The 21083-nt window shown below is 41.1% G+C and overlaps 1 protein-coding gene across 15 annotated transcripts in view; it reads left to right on the forward strand.

Annotated features, from left to right (window-relative positions):
• celf2 (cugbp, Elav-like family member 2) overlaps window positions 1–19190 on the forward strand; it is a 510925-nt gene extending 491735 nt beyond the window's left edge. For 7 of the 15 annotated variants that reach the window (XM_038738416.1, XM_038738417.1, XM_038738411.1 and 4 more), the window contains 5 exons: window positions 413–547; window positions 3530–3658; window positions 7488–7667; window positions 9025–9168; window positions 12368–19190. In XM_038738416.1, the coding sequence (XP_038594344.1) occupies window positions 413–547; window positions 3530–3658; window positions 7488–7667; window positions 9025–9168; window positions 12368–12495 (716 nt within the window). In that variant the 3' untranslated portion in view covers window positions 12496–19190. The remainder of the gene's footprint in view (window positions 1–412; window positions 548–3529; window positions 3659–7487; window positions 7668–9024; window positions 9169–12367) is intronic. The other 8 variants (XM_038738415.1, XM_038738421.1, XM_038738420.1 and 5 more) reach the window with 4 other exon arrangements.
• The last annotated feature ends 1893 nt before the right edge of the window (window positions 19191–21083 follow it).

The following is a 21083-nucleotide window of genomic DNA, read 5'->3' on the forward strand; positions in this document are numbered from 1 at the left end:
GAGGGTTAATTTCCTCCTGTATTTTTTTCCGAGTCTTCTCTACTGAGCTTTCCTGCTTAGATAATATAAGTTTAACTAAATCAGTGAGATTATTTCTGCCTCCAGAGCACCAAACTCAAACACTACAAAGTCTTCTTTTACTGATTTAAACACGTTTTGGACTTATTAGCTGCTGCAGTGTTTGCCTTCACACACAACAGGATCTTCACAGTGGCAAAGATACGTTAAAGTTGTCTAAAGGTAGAGCAGAAAGACGAGGATTATTTCAGCACAGTACATCCACACACACACGAAGCTAAATCGTGTTCAGGACTGTCCTCTGGTACACTGTCCCGGTCCAGCCAGGCGACCTAGCCACGCCTCAGCCTCGCTCCCCAGGTTTGACACCACCCTCTCTGGCTCCTCTCTCCAGGTATGAGTGCTCTGCAGTTGCAGAACCTGGCCACTTTAGCAGCGGCGGCGGCGGCGGCCCAAAACTCAGCCAGTCCCTCCACCGCAAACCCCCTGTCCTCCAACGCCGCCTCCCTGGGAGCGTTGGCCAGCCCAGGTAACACCGTAGCCACTCAGGTTGGGGGGTCCGACGCCGGGGGGGGCCAACGCCTGCCTACGTCCTCCGCTCTGCACCGTTACCATTACCAATGTTGTCGCCCCATGATCCCGGCACTTCACCGCCATCACTGAAACCATCAACCAATCATCGTTGCCGAAACATGACCATCTTCATTGTTCAGATCTTCGTCAGTGTTGTTGACCTTCTTTCCGGCACCCATGGTGTGTGTATCCACCGTCTCCGCTATTCAGACCTTCATCTCAATAGAGAAACCATGCTGTGTTGTTGATGCACTGCCTACCTGTGTCCTCCTGTCTTTGAACACCTTGACTTCCTCACCATGTGGCTCAACAACAATGCCATCCCATGAAACACGCACTGTATATGTGTGCGCGTGTGCATGTATGTGTGTTGCCGTGCTTAAATGTTTCCGTCAGGTACAGATCCGTGTGTTTTTGTGTTCTGTTTTTAGTGATTTCTTTGTGTTTGTGCCTAACCTCGCCAGCTCTAGAGAGCCATGTAGAAGCTTCAGGACAGTAGATTTGTTGCTTCCCGGCGGACGGGGTTTGTTTGCATCTGAATGTGTTGGTGTTTTGTCTCTGCTCATGACTGGGGGGTTAAAAACTACCAGGTTGATGTCTGAACTCAGCTCGGGTTAAATATCGCCACCTTCAGATTCTCTTCTTCATTTTTTTCCCCACACTGCCTCTCTCCTCCTCTCCTCCTCCTCCTCCTCTCCATGTGTTCCTTCTCGTTGCCCTCGTCTTTTGCTGCTGCCCTCCTTTTGACAAGCTCCCTGTTTCTGCTCCATCATTCTCCCCTTTCATGTCGGCTCGTCCTCGCTCCAGCAGCCATGGTTTTGCTGTCTCTTTTGGAGCGCACTCCCAACAGAGCATGAATATGAAAAGCCCCCCCCACCCCCCCCCCCCCTTAACACTTGCGCCGCTTCCATCCCACTTCCTGTCTCCATCGAGCCGGTTCACACTGGCGTGAATGCCCGCTCTTGTCTTGTCTCTCTTACTCTAATTCTCTCCGTAATTTTCACCTCCTCTCTCTTAATCCAGCCTCTCTCTCTCTCTTTCTCTCTGACTGACTCTGAATGTCAGTCCAACCTTGAATAGTACTCAGGTGGAGCTGCTCAGTGTGAATGTGTGGTGCTATACTGCATGTGTCAATGAAACTGAAAACGTCACACCAGTTTGATAAATATAGACAGTTCTGCATGGAGACAGGCCAGCGTTTCTGTTTTGCACCATGTGCCGACATAATGCTCCCTTTATCACACCATTTCTTAACATATTCAGCGGCAGTCCTGCTTTGTTGGCATCGCTTTGATGAGATCAAGGGTAAATTAATAGATTAAATAATTTTTCTTGTCTAAAAAGCAGAGCGAGGTTGTGAGCTTTGTGCACCATACTTCCTGCCATCTCACCCACCACCACCACCACCACCACCACCACCACTGACATAGCAGTTCATGTATGGCACACATTTCACATCGGTGTGTGTCCAGGTGTATGTGTGTGTGTGTGGGTTTGTGTCTACTGTGTTGAATAGTGTGTTTTGGTGTCAGTGACAACATGACCAACAGATTGAAAACCAACTGTGCTCAGGGAAAAGTAATTTAAATATACCTGGAAAAAAAAGAAAGAATTCCAAAAATTTTACAATCATAAACATTTCTGAAACATTATTTGCAAGCGTAAAAAGTCTCTTCTGGTTGTGCTCTTGCCTTTCTGTACATATGTCTGCTTTTTGAATGCAATTACAGCATCACCTTGAATGTAACAATCTTCCAATGTGCCTGCTTTTGTGAATATCACCTGGTCCAAAACAAACTGTATAGCTCTTTTCATGTACATTGGGGTTTTTATATGTAGGGTCAAGGTGGCGAAACTTGTTAGATTAATTAAAGGTGCTACTTGTCATATTTTTAAACATCAGCATACCAGAGAATCTGCGGAGACACACTATAGATAAATAAAAGAATGAAATCAAAAAAATCCCTTGAACTCCAATGCTTCTTGTCAGGGAGAAATTTCTAGTTATGTCCATTCAAGTTGGCTCTACTTAAATGGTGAACATATGGTGAAGTGATTTCTCCTTCAGCCTACCAACGTTACTCTTTGTCATCAGAAAGCTTTAGCTCTTGTGGAACTACCCACTTCCTGCAAATCTCCTAACAAATCTAACCAGACACATCTTAGGAACTAGAAAACATTAAAAGAGTGCACGGTATGTATTTTAATAATGGAAAATCAAATTTCACAATCAAATTTAACCTGCACCTGGATTCGGATCTGCATCAAAAAAACACATAGGCCCTAATCGTGATGATTGCTATAGTGCTTTGTTTCAATTTTGACAAAATGTTTTAGTCAAATTCATGACCACTGATTTATGGATATTGAACATTACCTTCCCACTGTACCATTCAAAACAGTTGAAAATCTCTTCAGGCTGAAATTGGTGTGAACTACAAACCTTTTGTCTTGCTTTTTCAGAGTGAGGAGTACTAGCAAAAGGTAGCTTTATCTCCAACAGAACGTAATCAGGAATCAACTTTCCACCAATTTCTATTAAAATCTTTTGAAGTCCAATATCCTGCCAACTTATAAAGCATCCTTCGTAGCTGTAGGAATGTAGGGGCAGGCTGCCAGTCTTCTCATTCAGTTTTTTACTGTGCATTTTTCAAAATGATGACAATTTGCTGATGTTAAATTGTACACGTGGCACCTTCTGTATAAACTCATGTATTTAATAAGAAAGCCTTCACCTCTGCACAAGGAAACTTGAGATTAGTTAAATGCTCGTATGACAAGTCTGTTTCTTTGTCTCCTATTTTCCCTCCTCACCTCTGTCCTTATCCCTCCTTCCTCTTTTCACTCTATTCATCTTCCCCTCACCAATCCACCCTCCTTACCTTCCTTTACCTTCCTTCCCTCCTCCCCTTCCCTCTCTCTTCTTTTTTTCCCGCAGCTGCGGGCACAACAGCCAGCTCCAACGCCGGCGCCATGAACTCTCTGACCTCTCTGGGCACCCTGCAGGGCCTGGCAGGCGCAACTGTGGGCCTGAACAACATTAATGCACTAGCAGGTAGCATCAACAGTGAGTATTCACCATGCCATCAGCCACTCCACCTTCACCTACACCTCCACTTCCGACCATCCACACCCAACGGCAACATCACTACCACAACCTGTTAGTCGATGCAGAGAGACGCCGTGTTACAGCTACCTGATGCGGTGATCATTAGAGTTTGACTGAAATGGGTTTTTGAAGTCCAATTTCTTTTACTAAAACAGACAATTTCTCATATTTAATCTTTAAAGTTGACAAATTTAAAGAAAAGAATCACTAAAACTCATTACATTATATTGAAACTTGTAAAACAGAGTTTGTACTAAAAATAAAAACACACTTGAGTGTATGATAAAACCCATGCAGTTGTCCAACTCTAATCTCAATGGCTGTGCAGAATTGTATCATAGTCTACATGGAAATATATTTTATACACTAAGTTTACATACGTAGTAATTTGTAGGATGAAATTGGGCACTCATCTATCAAATTTTATTTATTTATAATTTATTTATCGTTTATTTAAGACATTAAAGTTCATATTTTGCAAAAAAATTAAATAAGAAAAAGGCAGAAAACATAATAGATAAGATGATAGATAATTTTTTTACATGTATTCATTTGAATGTGTATTTTTGAACAAACTACAAACCAACCTACTACACTTTGGAGTTTGGTTCTTCCTGTTGTCTCTCTGTGTCTCAGCTTCACTTAAACTTAAATTGTCCTCACTCTCTCAACGACGGCTACCTCATTAATTCATTTGGCCGCAGATATTTCATGCATTCATCCACCCATTCCTCCATCTCTCCATCCGCTTCCTGGTTGTGTCCTGGGTTATGCTTGCTGTAAGAGTGCTGCTGTGCCATCCCGGCAGAGCTGGCGTGCTGCTGTCACCTCACGTGACTGTCTCTGTGTGTGGGACCATGTTGTAGTTGTTTCATATTGTTGTTGTTGTTTTGCTGTGTCATTGTTGTGTTTTCTGTCATCTCTACAAGGGGTTTGAACATTAGAGGGTGGGTGGTGATGGGGCAGTGGATACACTACATGCCTTTGGTGTGAGAGACCCCGGGTTAAATACCCACTGTGACACATCCACCAATGTGTCCCTGAGCAAGACACTTAACCCCTAGTTGCTGCAGAGCCGTGCAAACTCAGACATTTGTAAGTCTTTGGATAAAAAGCGGCAGCTAAATTAATCAATGTAATGTAGAGGGTGGCAAAAAAGAACATTTTGTAGACAGTTACTATTGTGTACTGTCATGTCATTCTGAATTTGAACCTTTTCATGACAAAATTTTATAATTCTCCTGCCAAAAATGGCATGTTTCAGCAAAAAAGTGTTTTCAGTTTTATGCCAAAACTGCATAATTTGATTATTTACATGCCAAAAAAATTACAAAATTAGACAACTTTTAATGCAAGACAACACAAATCTGTCAATTTACATACAAAATATGTACATTTTTGTGCCAAAAGATACAAAATTTGACAATTTTCCTTCCCAAAAAGTACTACGCCTGGCCACTTACATGCCAAAAAAATTAAATGTGACAGTCTTAATGCTTAACCCAACGACAAATTGACAATTTTCATGCCAAGAAAACTAAATTTGACCATTTTCATGGAAAAAAAAGTTAAATTTTGCTTTTTTTAATGCCAAAAAATATAAATTACACATTATCAAGCCAAAAATTTACCTTTTGCATGCCAATAAAATATGAAACTGCAATATAGTGAGTTTAGTTTTATGATAAAAAGCATTTGTAGGGCCACTGCGTTAGCATCAACTGCACAGCCTGTGTGATCGACCAGCGTTTGCCGAGCTGTGCGGCGTGTGTCCTGCCTGTGACCTCTGGGGAGACGAGGCTGGGATCTTAATCGGCGCTGTTATTACAGCAGAGATCCTGTACTACCGGCCTCTTCCACCACATTATTCTCCTCTGACCTTTACCGCTCCTCGGCTGGAGTAGCTGTATCCGCTGTGTAAATCATATACGCGTCTACTTGAGAGCACACAGGTACAGAAACACAGACATGTACACACACACACACACACGCACAGGAGTCGCTTTGGTTTTGCATCCTATTTCGTCCCGGCTACCCCTTTGCTCCTCGTTGTACCCCCTCCTCATTCCTACCCACCACCACCGCCATCCGCCCTCATTTAAACACATCTAGGCCTTAATTGAATTGCAAAGGTCACCAGTGCAATTATTCCTGAATAAATGAGTGACCTATAATCCAGAGCTCTGCGGTGATAATTTATTTCTCTGTGTCTGACGGTGAGGCGACAGGACGCCGAGCCAATGTCAGACCCCCTCAGACAAGTTGCCCTCCGCCGTGATATTAAGCTGTTACAAGCAACTAATGAGTGTTACTGCTGCGTTCCTTCACTTTTTAAACCTGATGCCCTCACCCCCCTCCCCACACACCCCTTTCCACGTGCTTGTCTTCGCCCCTAAAGTGAGACGTCACAGGCTGGAAAACCACATGAAATCACACCTCGCTGATGATATTTGACTTCGCTGTTCTGAATGTATAGTAAGATAATTCTCCATGCTTAGAGCTCATACTTCACAAACCATTATGGGATTTCACACATCAATACAAATACAAATTATGTGGAAACGAATAAATATTTTAATATCTTTCTTCGTCATTTTATAAGGGTGTCTTAAAACAGCTACCTGCATGTCCTGTACTGACCACGTTTATATTTGGGATTATTTTTTACGTAAATAAAGCACCACCAAGGATTTCATTTGTGGAAGGCAATACGAAACAAAGTTCTTTACATAAGGCATTAAAACTGAATAAAACTAACATTAAATGGATAAAATGGCAGACTAACAAAGGAAACAGAACAGCAAGAGATGTGAACAAATACAATATTATACTTTGTATCTGAAAACAGCGCTCGGTTTAATATAACAGAAGTTTGATGAGTAGACTGAGACCACTTTCATATCTGTCCATCAAGTATGAAGCTAGAGCCAAGAGTGTTTTTGTCATTGCAATGTGTTTGTAGGCTTTAGAGATGTTTGTAGGCGTGGGTCTTCAATGTGAGGGCCTCACAATAGACAATAAAAGAAAAAATATTCAAAACTGAAGCCGTAGAACCAGAGATGTCATCACGATTAGTCCCTTTTAGAATCGTTCTTTCTCCAGAAACGCAGCATACTACAATACCATGAAATGCTAATGGATTGCGTGTTTTCCTTAGGTCCTGGACATCAATTGTAGATTTTAAACCTTGTTTTAAACCACTTTTAGTATTAAGCAGTGCTGTCACTAATGGAGTAAAAGAAGCCTCCTGCTAATGAAGATGCACAAAAGCTCTAACAGGACTATTTAAATGATTGAATTGGGGGCCAACAGGGAAAATGTGCCCCTTTAGGTGACCCCTGCATTACTATCCATGTCCCTGTCAGTGGGTTACAAAGTGTTCCTTCACATGATCATTCTGGTGTTTTTGTGTGTGTGCAAGCATCGCTGTGTGCTTCTGATTTTTGAGTACACCTGTGTGCAGCTCTGGCTGTCATCAGCTACGCTCATACTGCATTTTATTGTGTTTGAACTGATACTTTGTGTGTCCTGTGTTCTGACCTGTTAGCTGTCGTGTTTCGTGCATAAACAAAGTATTGATGTGTCTTTTGTGTGTGACGTGACACGTGTGTAGTCTGTGTGAACTGTCTGTGTGTGTGTGTGTGTGTGTGTGTGTGTGACGTCTGATAACAGTTGTATGTGTGTGTATGTGTGGTAAAAACACAACCTCAGTGGGAGCGCTAATGAGTAAGTGCACTCTTCTTTCTTTATTGTTGGGTTTTATGTAAAGTTGCTCAAATGCTCTCAGGTATGGCGGCTCTAAATGGAGGCCTGGGCGGCGCAGGGCTTACCAACGGGACGGCAGGCACCATGGACGCGCTGACGCAGGCTTACTCAGGGATCCAGCAGTATGCCGCCGCAGCGCTGCCCACCCTCTACAGCCAGTCCCTGCTTCAGCAGCAAGGGGCTGCTGGCAGCCAGAAAGAGGGTCAGTAGCCTGGGGCCATCTGCCTGTACATCACTGCTGCTCAATGGGCCTTCAGTTTCAGACTGTTTAGTTTTTCAAAAACATGCATTCAGTGTTTCCAACGGGATTTTCTCTGTAGAACTGCAAATAGACAAAATGAGATTTAAAATCGTGTCTGATACCTGAAATGTTAATTCATTGTAGTGCAATATCGAGGTAAAATGTCATTAATGAGTCCTTTCAAGTGCGTCCCGTAGACAGTGAGTGTAGTTGTGAATATGAGTATTTATACAATAAATATGAATAAAAATGGAGCAGGACCCCAAAAAGTAAGTAATACTGTGTACAGCTCAGACAATGCTTCTAGTAAAAGGAAATGAAGAGAAAAAACACACAAATGTTGTGTATTGTTGATTTTGTTCTTGTATTTTATTCATTCTTTCTGAAAATATTAATATTAACTCTACCTCATACGCATACTGGATTGATTTCAGAATTTTAATTTAAATCAGTATAACCTCCACATTAAAAGACCGACATTTGTTTTCCAAACATACAAATGAGTAAATGTAAATACCAAAGCCGTTTTTCAGGTATAAAATTAACTACACATTTACCAATTTACAATTAAGTTGAGTCTTATTTTGAAGAAACCTCACATTACTTTAGTAGCACAAAATGTAGAATGTACAGTTGGTATGAATTAGTTGTATTAGTATGTTTGCACAGTTAATTGTCTTATCTAGTGGAAGAGAAGATGTAAAATTGATCAGCCTACATATCAGCGTCATTGCAAAACAAACCAGATGATGAAATGTCTAGTATGAATTAAGCCACACACTGTTTGTACGTTTTTTATCTCTGCGTCCAACGATCCATTTGTAAAGATGCTTTCTTTCTTTAACAATCCATCCAGGAAAATCACGGGGAGACAAAGACGAGACAAATATCAGGCTCCCTCCCAGCTTCATTTATCAGTGGAGAGCATATTTAATAATTCTGAGAGATCGGACCTAGTAGGATTATAGGGATGTGTGGTAGACGAGAGCCGACCTGTGACCTCTCTTAAGAGAAACAACATGCCGCTGAGCGAATGAATTAATCAAAAGCAAGGGAACAGGGAACTTCTTTTGTTAGTCGAAAGCCAAAAGCTCTCATCTTTGTTTAATGTCCAATACAATTGCAGAATGTTGTTTAAAAGCAATAATAAACTCAAGGTCATGCGATATTGTGCTAAGCAGTGTGCTTCAGCTGCGTTCCTATGACGACAGCACAACAGCACCAGTTGCCACAATGCAGCGCTCCCTCCCTCTCCTGCAGTTTTGCTTAATGAAAAACCACTCTGACCTTATACCTGCTCTGCATCTCGTCCCGCCAGGTCCCGAAGGTGCCAACCTGTTCATCTACCACCTGCCCCAGGAGTTTGGAGACCAGGACATACTCCAGATGTTCATGCCTTTCGGAAACGTGGTCTCTGCCAAAGTCTTCATCGACAAACAGACGAACCTTAGCAAGTGCTTCGGTACGGCAACAGCACGGGCGTCGGTTTGTGCTCCCAAAAAGGGAATCGCACACAAATGCCTGCTGTTATCTCTTCTTTTTACTAGCTGTGTCCCACTTTAGGGGCTGGATACTCTGAAGGATAGGCTGAGTTGAATTCCATGTTCCTGTCATTTTGGAATTATTGTTAACAACCAGTTTACGGCTTGTTAAGAGCATTCACCTCAACATTGAAGTCATTACAACTGGAAAACTCAGATATTGGGACAAAACTATTCCAAAGTGCCTGAAAAGGCAAACAAGTATGGATCCCTCACATCAACCAAAGTCTGTCTGGGAATCCTACATGACATGAACATGAAAAGAGACTGTCCTGCCCAAAAAAATTAAGAATTCAGGCTCTCCTCATCAACTTATAAAGTCTACCCCTGAGAAGTTGTCCTCAAATAGCCAGTGGTAGACTAACCATGTCAAGGCAGATAACAAGAGCAAAGCTAGGTTTTTGTGTGGCTTACTTTTTTAACATCTATCAGTGGCCTATTCTGTTGTGTAAAACACTTTGTTTCACAGATGTGTGTTGCTGTTCAATTCCAGTTAATTGCCAGCAGAGCTACTTTTGGTCAGTGCACGCCAGGTCACAGCTGCACACATGTCAAATTTGGTCACAGGCATGAATGAATATTCCAATAACACAAGAATATTTCCTTGAGTTTAAATGAGTTCTTGCAATTGCAGTGAATCCCTCTGGAAATCAATAACTCCTCAGTATAAACTCAGTACAGCTAAACTCACATTAATGTCTCACACCATTGTCTCCATCTTCTCAAAAATTTGTACCAAATTACACAATTTATTAGTTAATTACGGAACCCGTCAAATAAAGCTTTACTGAAAAGTCCCACTACCTGTGATTGATGACCACTCAAACCCAAATAACAATTTTCCTGCAATTCCCTGTGATATTTCCAGACTTGACGAGGTGACAAGGATCATTTGAATCCTCCAGGAAACAAACGACAGACGCAAAATGGGTTGTGAGATATTGAGGGCTGCGAAGGACACACCGGTTGTGTCCTCCATATTCAGGCAATTATATCACTCAGCCACATTTATGGAAGCTGTTAAAATGGGACAAGCCTTGTTGGCCTGACTTAAAAGGGATCCACCCCTGAACTGGGACAGCAAGTGACTCCGTCCTGTCTGGTATTAACATTGTAGATGATTGGCATGTAAACAAAGTAGCACGAAAAAAGCTTCAAATACTTTCAAGGGTACTGTAGGTTTTCATTTGCATAGCATTTGTTCATGTTGACAACAAAACCTAAATATAATGCATCTCCATTCCTCGTGTAGCAGCTAAGGGAAAAGGAAACAAATCAAGCATGGATCTGAGAGGGAAGAGCACACAAACAGACAGCAGTGGTACTTGTCAGAAAATGGATTGCGAGGATGGATGTGAGACAAGCGAGACGAGGAGTTTACTGTCAGTTTTAGAGGTTGCAGATATTACGGGAGCAAGTGAAGTGTGCACAAACATGGCTTGCAGAGAGACAGCCAAAAAAATAAAACACAATATAAACTCACTGTCTGCTCCAAAATCTTTATTTTGATGTATTCTGACCAACAGTGGCCTTTGTCAAGTTCTGGTCAAAATGTTGGTGTAACATTTTTGGAGTGGATCCTGTGGTTTTACAGGGTTTTTTGTCTTCTTTTTAAGATTCATAGTATTTGTCTCACGATTTTACTGCCCTTATTTCACAGACTCATGAAGCTTCACATCGGAAGTGTCACTACACCCCCCCCCCCAATTTGTTTTACTATTATGTATATTCCATTTTACTTGGCTTTATTCTTTAATTATTTTGTTGAAGCAACAACCCAGTTCCCTCCAGGAGTCATTAAAGTTTAATCTTTTCTTATTGTGTACCAGGGGTGTATTTTATTTTAATGTAGATGTAAATGTAATACAGATAAATCAGATCTGGAGACACAGGAACATGGTGAGGGTGCCTCGCTTAGTATTTTTTTACATCAATTTTTTATTACACCTTAATTTTGAGACAGTATAGTTGCTGTAAATAAACAAGGTTCTTTAAGTAGGCGACTGTTGGTCTCCGCCTGTGTTTTATATGGTGCGACAGATGTGGAGGGAAATCTGCTGCACTGCTTTATGGCACAAAACAAAGAGAAAAGGCTGGAAAACATTTCAATGAAAATTCTTAATGTTAGACAGGGAACAGTGAGGATCATGGCAGATGTGGTCTTTTAAGAAATGCTGTCACAACTCAATAATAATAATTATCTCAATCATGGTTTAATTATGCCATCCATTCATGCGTTTTCTGCTGTTTATCCAGCTCAGGTTCACTAGCCCGTCTCCAGACCTCCGACTCGGCCAAATAGAACATGTTCATGACCTTAGTCTTTTCTAAGAGTGAAAGAAAGTGGAATTTATTATGGATCATTAGCACGGCTATGCTGGTTAGCTTTGCTTGCTAACTAACACATTACATCACATTTAGCTGACGCTTTTATCCAAAGCGACTTACAATTGCTATATATGTCAGAGGTCGCACGCCTCTGGAGCAACTAGGGGTTAAGTGTCTTGCTCAGGGACACACTGGTGGATGGTCACTGTGGGGAATTAAACCCTGGGTCTCTCACACCAAAGGCATGTGTCTTATTCCACTGCTCCATCACCACCCCCTACTTATTACACATTATACACATTAGTAGTTTTAACATTCCTGAACCCTGTTTCTACTTGCTGTTTTACCTTTTAGTTTAATACCAGGTCCATGAGGCAAACACTAGCAACGTAAGAAAATTGCTGACACAGGGTAGGAGAAAGGCAGATTTGTGATCTGAGCACATTGTACATTAATGCATGAATTTGTCACATACAATCAAAACATAACATTTTTATTCTACATCCAGCAAATAACAGCAGAGTCTGTTAGACTGGCAAGATAAAGGATTTTTAAGTTAATTTTGCTCCGGGCACAAATTGTATGTTACATACAGTACAAAGTGAGAACGCCGCAAATGGGGCTTGGGCTGATGCTTAAAGGATAACAGACCAGTTGGTAGTATCAGACACTTCAGCTCCCATGCTGCAAGTTTAATGCCAAGTGGAAAAAGTATGCCATGTAGTCACATTCTTCTAAATCCATCTCTTTCTCTTCACCAACTATCTACTTTTCTCTGGTGTCACCCCGCAGGCTTCGTCAGCTACGACAATCCAGTGTCGGCACAGGCAGCCATCCAGGCCATGAACGGCTTCCAGATTGGCATGAAGCGGCTGAAGGTGCAGCTGAAGCGCTCCAAGAACGACAGCAAACCGTACTGATCTTAGCACTAGGGTCTATCTGCTCCCCATGTTAGCACTGCTAGGGTAAGTCCCCCCACGAAAAAATGAAAATGAACAAAAAAAACAAAAAAAAAAGCAACAGCAAACCGAGCCACGACCTCTCTACACAGGGACTGGGGGGTGGGTGGGGGGGTTGAAGGGAGGGATGTGGGAGGGAGGGGGAGACGACCTACAACCACCCTGAGGGAGACACACACGCCTTGTTTTGTTTTATTTTTCGTTTTTTTTTCTTGCTTTTTTGAAGATTTTTATGTTAGCTTTCAAGTATTATTTATTACAATTTTCTTTTTTTCTTTTTTTTTACACACATGAACGCTTCCATTACCGCCATTACTTTGTGCAATTTCTTTTTTTTTAACAATGGAAGGAAATAGCTATCTTGGGTAGCTTTTTTAAAGAGTTTGTTTAAAAGTTATTTGATTTTTTTCCTCTCTCAGTGATTATTTATATATTTTTGAGGACTAGTTACAGTCAGAACCGAGGTAAAGACAAAGGAGCCATGATGATTTTTACATTTTTTTTCCTCTCTCTCTCTCATTGTGAACCTGAGGCCTGGCGATGGGTTCATTTTTTTTGACGCGCATGCAGATATGCACATTCGACCTTTGACCTCCGCGGTGTTGGTTGCAGGCCGCCGCTGCTTCTCAAAAACCCCTCTATGCCTGCTGGCAACCCGGGAGCAAAGGCTGCAAAACGTTAGTGGCCTCTTTACATTATAGTCAGTGGCGACGTCAGCCTGCCGTACAGTTACAGTCCACCACCACAAGAAGGAAAAAAAACACACGCACACACACTCCAGCTACGTCTTATTATTTATGTGAAAATAAAAAACAGTTTTTTATTTCTCAGAAGATGAAAAAAAATAATTAGTAACTACTTTTCTGGGTCAGATCACATTGGTCTTTGTTGTGAAAGGAATATTACAGCATGTAGAACATTTAAAAAAAATAACATCCAGAATTTGATGAAGGCTATAATAATAATTCTAATAATAAAGGAGTTTATGGGTTATGGTGGTAACTGAAAATACTTGATGTTTGTTGAAAGATTTAAAAAAAAAATAATTCAAAGTACAGAAAGCCACAGGCCTGTAAATTTTATTTGTAAAAAAAGCAGTTCTATTTTTATACAACATTTTTACTGCCTCAGATGAAAAAAAAAGGATTTTATTTATTGCCTATCGTTAAGTTATTGGACTCCTATAAAGTATACAGCATCATTAAAGTAGACCCTTGTGGAGAAGTCTCGTGGAATTGGGTTCTCCGATGTTTTTCATGTTTTTTCAGTGCAGAAACCACAATCACAACACACTTCGCCGCCATTCGAACTGCACCCCCCCCCTCCTCCGCCCTCCCTGTGTCATTTATTCATTCACACACATTTTTCTGGGCTGTTCATGCATTCATCCATCAATCCACCACTCTCTCCCTCTCTCCATCCGTAGTGGGACTACTTCTTCACTTGTCGTATTTCTACCTTTTTCCTCGCGTCTTTACTTATTTAATTTTTTTTGTTTTGAGTGTTTCCGTTTTTTGTTTGTTTGTAGCCCCCCACCCTCCCAAAGATTAAAACAAAGAAAGATGATAAGGCCCCCCCCCCACCTCTGTCCCCCTCCAAAAAATATGACTATTTTCTCCCAAATGACAACATCCATCTGGGATCTGATGGATAACGCTTTGGGTGCTCTCTGTTTTTTGTGTACGTGTGTGTGTGTGTGTGTGTGTGTGTGTGTGTGTGTGTGTGTGTGTGTGTGCGTGTGTGTTGTTGCCTGTTAATATAGACCTATAACATTATATCATTTTAAAAAAACAACAAAATCAAAGCAAAAAAATTGCCAATGAAATCAGTGAGTGGTGTTGCTGTTCTGCCGGTTTGCATTGTTGTTGTTGTTGTTGTTGTTGTTGTTTGTTTGTTGTTGTTTGTTGTTGTTGTTTCTCCTGATTTTACAAAAATGCTGTAGTGGTGTGGTGCTCTGGCTCTCTGTGTGTAACTCTCTCCTCTCCCCTGTTTTTTCTTTCCCCCTTTTAGAACAACCCATCTCCATGCCTGTTAGCTCATCGTTTGCCTAGCATGTCTCCGTGGCGTCCCAAAAAAAAAAACTTTAAACAAAACAAAAACAAAAAAAATCCCCCACCAAAAAAAGTGTCATCGTCCTCCTCTTCCCCCGTCATTGTTTTTTCTGATGTCTTTTCCGAGCTCACCTGATCATAACCTGGTTCTCCTCCTCCTCCGCCTCCTCCTAATGACCTTTTGAACTTTGAACTTTTAGCTTTTTTGGACTTTGATTTTTATGATTTTTCCCCTCCTTTGTTTTTGTGTTTTTTTGCATGTGACCTCATTTGGATCTGTTTTCTGGAAGGGTTTCGGAAGGGGAAAGAGGCGATACGGGAGGGGTGGGTGAGAAAATGAATCAATGTGAAAAAGAGATAAAGCTGCATTCATATGAAAAACAAAAATAGACTGAGATTTTTATGGAAAACAAATGTTCATTTTTGGAGAAAAAAAAACAACAACCTGTGGCAAAGTGATTTCCATTCAGTATGTTTTCTTGCATTTTTTTTGTTTCTTCTTCTTCTTTCCTTTTCTTTTCTTCTTCATTTAAAGTAAACTTGAAAGTTCACCACAGGAATTGGCGCGTCATCTTGCTTCTGGCGCCGGTAAAAAACAGAGCGCGGGCCAGAAGCAGTCCGCGCCAGTTTCTCTGAGAAATAAGACTACTTCCAAACAGTTTTGAGTAAAAACTGTCTGATCAATATTAGACTCTCTCAGAGCTCTCCAATGGTTTTTACATTTTTCAGGCAGTGTAAAGTTTTTTGATAAGGCCATTTTAAGTGGCTCTGTTTCTCATTCAAAGTCTATATATAGAACCACTTTTTTCTAGAGTAGTTTAAAGGTAAAAATAAAAAAGACATTTGCCCTGTTCGGGTGGGAGAAATGCTACCTACTTGTGTCACCTTTTGCTGAACTGACTCACAGATAGACAATCCGTGGTTTAAATGCACATGATGAAATGACCTATATTTTCTACTGTTTAAATGTATAGAGGAAAAAAAATACTAAGATACCTGTAACCTGCGTTAACGTCGGTGCGTGAGTTTAGTTGTGGTTTCATCACAAGTCTAACGGTCTTAAATGTCTCATGTTTTTCAAGAGAAGACTAAAAAATCAGTTTACTTGAACAATAGACAAAGCCTTTCATATTACTATAATAGTTACTTTGTTGGGTTTTTTTCTTTGTTTTCTTTTTTTAAGGAGTCCCTATTTGCTAAATTTCTTGTTGGTTAATTAGCTATATAAAATTCCTAAAAATATATAAATATAAATATATCTATATATATAATGTCAGCTTGTGAAGCATCAATGTCATTATTATTTTATTTCTCTCGTGGGAAACAATATTTAGATGTGTTTTGTTGTTCAGCAAAATGTCTTATAATGAAAAAAGACAAGATCAGTGGAGTTTAGTGCCAAATTCTGAAGGTACTTCCTGCCTAGCGCGTCAGTGTATTTCTTGTGAAATTATTTGATAACATGGGTATTTTATTATAAGTGTTTTGTATGGATCCCTCATATTTAAAATATAGATTTAAAAAAGAGTTTGTTAACTTGCTATTCTGTGGTCTTGTTGCCTGAAAATGTCATGTTTGCTTTTTTTCTTTGTAAAGATGTAAAAAACAAAAAAAAACAACAACAAAAAAAAACAAGTGCCCATGTGTCATATATATATATATATCTATATACACGCACACACGGACACACACACACACACACACACATTCTCGTGCAGACCTCACAGTTTACTTTCTTGTTGTGCATGAGAGCCCCTGAGTGTGAAAGCCTCTACAGCAACAGCTACCGCCCGCCAGCGTGCACACACACACTTTAAAAACACACGCTCGCACAAGAATCACACACTGATATTTTTAGCCATTGTACAGCCGTTTTATTCATCAAAGCCTTACCACAAATCTTTGCACTGCTGTTCTCTCTCTATTAGTATCTCGCACACAAACACAGACATCAGGCTTCAGTAAGTATTGTTTTGATTGTTTTCTCGCACACTGTTCCGCTCCTCAGCCGAAAATTGAGGTGAGAGTCATACGCGAAGCCTTATTTCTCCAAATCCTCTTATCCCTTTTGTTGGGTTCAAAACATTTCTGAGTTGTAGCCGGCGCAGTTTGTCTCAGACGGCGAGGATCATTACTTTTGTGTATCACCTCATGCGAGCTTGCTTGCTTTCATGATGTAAGCGCAGGGCAAGACCCGCTCATTCAAAAACGAGCCCCGATCTTTTGAGGGAAAAGCACATGCCGCCGTCGGAGTGTCAAAAGAGAGAGGCGGGACGGTCCGGAGCAAGTTTTTACTTGTTTGATTTTGCCGCTGAACTTATCCTTTGACGTTCTTTTAAGTGGTTGTAAGACTTCTCCATATGTGAGTCCTGTGGTGTAATGGGCCAAAATCATGTTTAGATGCCAAAGTGTGTTATTGACATTCTCATAGTCAAGCCGTTTACATGGCACAGTGTTGTCAGTCTATTCAACTGCCCCCGATACCCCTCCCTGAAAGCCTAGTTTACGCTCTGCAAAAAAAAAAAGGCAGCATTATTTTCTACAGAAGCTCACCAGTCGCCTTAACCAGGGAGCGTTGTGCTAGTATTATAAGAATAGAAGATGTTGTCAGTCAGTCAGTAACGTGTGCCAAGTCTAAGGTCACTTTTCTGTACAGTTAACGTCCCACTCGTCAAGGTCTGGGTTTAGCTCTTCCGCCATTTCGTCCGATCGGCCAGAGCAGAGAGGCTGAAATGGCCGTCTGTCCCTCGCAGCAGAGAGAAAACGAGACGCCCGTTTGAAGGATGCCGCTCTCCGTCTGGTTGTTGTCTCCCAAGCTAACCGGGGTTATTAGAAACAGCGCTATGTGGAGAGACGTCTTATTGGAATAGCGACAGGGGAAATAAAGCGCTTGTTGGTTAGAGAGGAAGGGTCACGTCCGCGGGTCCGCACAGGCAAAACAACAGCCACAGCCGAGATGAAGGCAATACAGCTTTCATTATCCTCTCGAAGACCAAACCCAATACCAAACTATCTGATCTCATGGAGGGAGGAAAGCAGACTTCTTCCTAAATGCAGTACATGAGCAGTGCCACAAACAGCCATAACTACCTGTATGAAAGCTGGACAGGAGGAGTCCCAGTCCAATCAGTGTTAATGGACCAGTCTTCTGACCAGCGCGTGTGCAGGTTTCACGTCTGCGGTGTCAAAATCTTTGCATCCGAGAACTACGATTGCACTTGTGTCACCGTTACTTCACTCTCGCACAATTCACATAACTTTTATTCGTTAAGTGTGGAGGCTGCGTAATCCGTGCTGTTCAAGTCCACTCGCAGCACGCCACTTTACACGGCTGTCTGTGCAATTTGAGACATTTTAACTGTCCAAAAAACTATGTTGTGAATTGCCAAATCTCACGGAGTTGCACGCAGCCTGACGTTGCACAGTCTAGTGTGAAGCATCCTGTCTTTGTTTCAATGTCGAAGCACAAGAGGGCCGTAGAGTCAGAGTTTCTGTCGAGCGGCTCACCTCAGGGGCTGTCATCGCCGATGCTCGTTGTAATCTTTCTATCTTGTCACTGTTCACTTCTCTGTTTTCCTTCTTTCTTAATTATCTTAAGTGCTATTTATCAAACAATGAAATCTGAAAGGAAAAAAAAAATTTTTGAACTTGTCGTTTCTTTGCATTATGGCTTATGTCAAGTTTTTGGAGGAAAAATGTTTTGTGTGTTCTCTCTTTCCGTGCCGTAAAAAAAAAGAGCTTGTTGTCTGTAGAAATTATCCAATTTTTTTTTCCCCCCGTTTATTTTTAATTCTCAAAAAGGTTTTCAGTAGTTTCTGTCTTGAGAGAAGCCAAAGTCAATGCATTTCAGTGGATCCTGTAAGCGTGATGTATGTTTGTTTGACAACACTTCGAAATCTGTCACTGGATGGGATTTAAAAAGTACAAAAAATGCAGGCTTTCCTATTTCTACAACTGATTGTACTTATGCATTTTGTACCAGTGGAATTTTTTATACTGGAGATTAAAGGATACAACAAAAAAATCTTAGAAAAAAAGCTGTCTGGCCTGGTGGTGTGGCCTGACCCTGACTGGTCCCCGAGTATGATTTCTAGCTGGCATCAAGAAAGTTGGCTTTTGATATAAGATTTTCTAGAAGATCTTTGGCTTTATTTCTTTCACTTCTTTTTCCTCACTTGAGTGTTGTTCTTTCTTTCTACCTTTCCTTCTTACTTTCGTTCTTTCTTTGTTTTTACAAAAACAGAGGGTAGGTGAGTGTCAGATCTTTCATTTTTGCTTTTTAAATAGTTCTAGCAAGTTTGTCTATACAACAGCGGTAAGTTTCATTTGACTTCTGTATTGTGCCGTCTACACGATAAGACAATTATAGAAAAAGAAGGAATAGAAATATTTAGTCACCTTCAGTGGATTAATGTATTAGTTTAATAAAGAGATCAACTAATTAGAAATTTTTGCTTTTAGCTGTTTAGATTTTTCCGGTTTCTCTGTCCTTCTCTGTGAACTAACTGTGTAGCTGAAGCAGTCAGGATTATTTTTGTAAACGTATGTTCTTGTGTGATGCAGTTTTTTGCTTCTGTCTCCTATATTAAACCATTTTTCCTAATACTTGTCTCTCTCTGTGTTGTTATGTTCCAGTGCCTGTCTGATGTTGTACTGTTTCACGACCTCTCCCTGCCATTCTCTCGTTTTCTCTTCTCTTTCTTTCATAGTCTCTCTCATTCTATCTTTTCCCTCCCACGTGTTCACATATTTGTTTTTTCTCCACATAGTAAAGTTGACTCCATCCCCAGTGACAACTCACTATGCTGTTCTCACTAAACATAGTAAATATACATAGAAGTGTTTGTATGTATATTACTGTGTAGCCCAAGTTGCCGCGTGACAGTCGAGAAATACCGGGATCCTGCTGACTCCATATTGAATCTTGCTCAAAATTTTACCGGTAAAAAGTAAGAAACGCATTAGCTGGGGGTAGAAAAGATGAAAGCATTTTTGTTTCTTAGCTTAAAGGAATAGTTTGACATTTTGGGAAATACGCTTATTTGCGTCCCTACTGAGATTTTAGGCCTGGTCATACCAGAAAGCAATACAGCAAAATTTGTTAAAGCTTGGTGAGGTAGGGCTAGTCACTAGCATATCGTAGCTGGTGAGCTAACCGTAAATAACAGACTAGCCAGCTGGGCGCAAGCTGCTTCCTGTGTTCTCTGTTTACTCGTGGCATTTTGTTCTTAGAATAGTACATTATTGGGGAAAAAACTCACAGAGCCAGCAAACTTGCTAACCATTGAGCTTAGAGGTACAGGCAGGCAGATTTTGTTACCCTTGGACAGAGCCAGGCTGGCTGTTTCCCCCCGTTTCCAGTCTTTATGGTAAGCTAAGCTAACCGGCTCTAGCTTCGTATAAATTGTATAGGTATGAGAGTTGCATCTATTTACTTATCTTACACTCAGCAAGAAAGCAAATGAGAGTATTTCCCAAACTTTTATCACTCTGATTGATTTACAAAGCCAGTTTACTCGTTTTCGTGCAGCTGAGAAATGCAAAACGTTCACTCGGCTCTCACGGCTGTTGCGATAAAAGCTAAACTCACGCTGGAATTGGCTAATGCTTTCAATAGGAGGGTTGACTCTGATCGGGGAACAGCGATTGGCCCCTGTGAGTGTTCCCTCATCAGGGCTTTGGCCCATGCTGTCCTCCTTCCTGTACTGTCCGCTGTCCTGGGCGAGGCCTGTCCACTGTATGTCCACTCTGTGTCCAATCCACACCCCGTACTGTCTCACCGTCACAACTGCATCCCCAGTAGACAGAGAGGAAAGAGAAGTCAAAGGTCAAAGTTTTCACCTTTCATTCACGGATATCAAAGAGGGTTTTGACATGTGTTTGAATAAAAAGTGGTACTTGAAGAATTCCTCAAAAAAGTGTTTGCACTGCTAAAAAATTTAAATGGGAAGAACTGGACAATACTGGCTGCTTTTTGAGAACATAAAAACAGACAGACGTTCAATGAAAATCTGCAGACTCCCTCACTTTAAACCAGCTCTTTAAACCAAAGCTGCAACGTGCAGTGCTCTAAATCTTTTGTCTTTAAAACTTCATACAACAAATATCCACATAGCTGTACATTATGTGCTGTCTGGCACATTATGGCATTCTTTTCCTTTCATCACTGCACCGGTCCACCAACTCTGTTATTAAATATTGATTGTGAGGTTCAGGCAAGGCATACAATAAACTGCCCTCAGTCTGAGGAATCCTACCCATGGATAGATAATATTACCCCTCTATTATTGTCAACATGTGGCCTGTAATTCAAGAATATGTCTGCAGCTCAAGAGTTTTATTTTTTCATAGATGTTTATCTCTTCTGGTTTTGCTCTTTGGGTTTTATTCCCCCTCATAAAATCACTTTTATGAATTTGAAAGCATCCAGAAAGGAAAGGGGATGTGTGGGGCTACATGCTAGATTTGGTGGTCCTACTGGAAAAGGTGAGTGTCTTC

Source organism: Micropterus salmoides, unplaced genomic scaffold, assembly GCF_014851395.1.
Source record: "Micropterus salmoides isolate LMB-PRFRI ecotype aquatic unplaced genomic scaffold, ASM1485139v1 Ms_hic_scaffold_23, whole genome shotgun sequence".
Classification (NCBI taxonomy): Eukaryota; Metazoa; Chordata; class Actinopteri; order Centrarchiformes; family Centrarchidae; genus Micropterus; species Micropterus salmoides.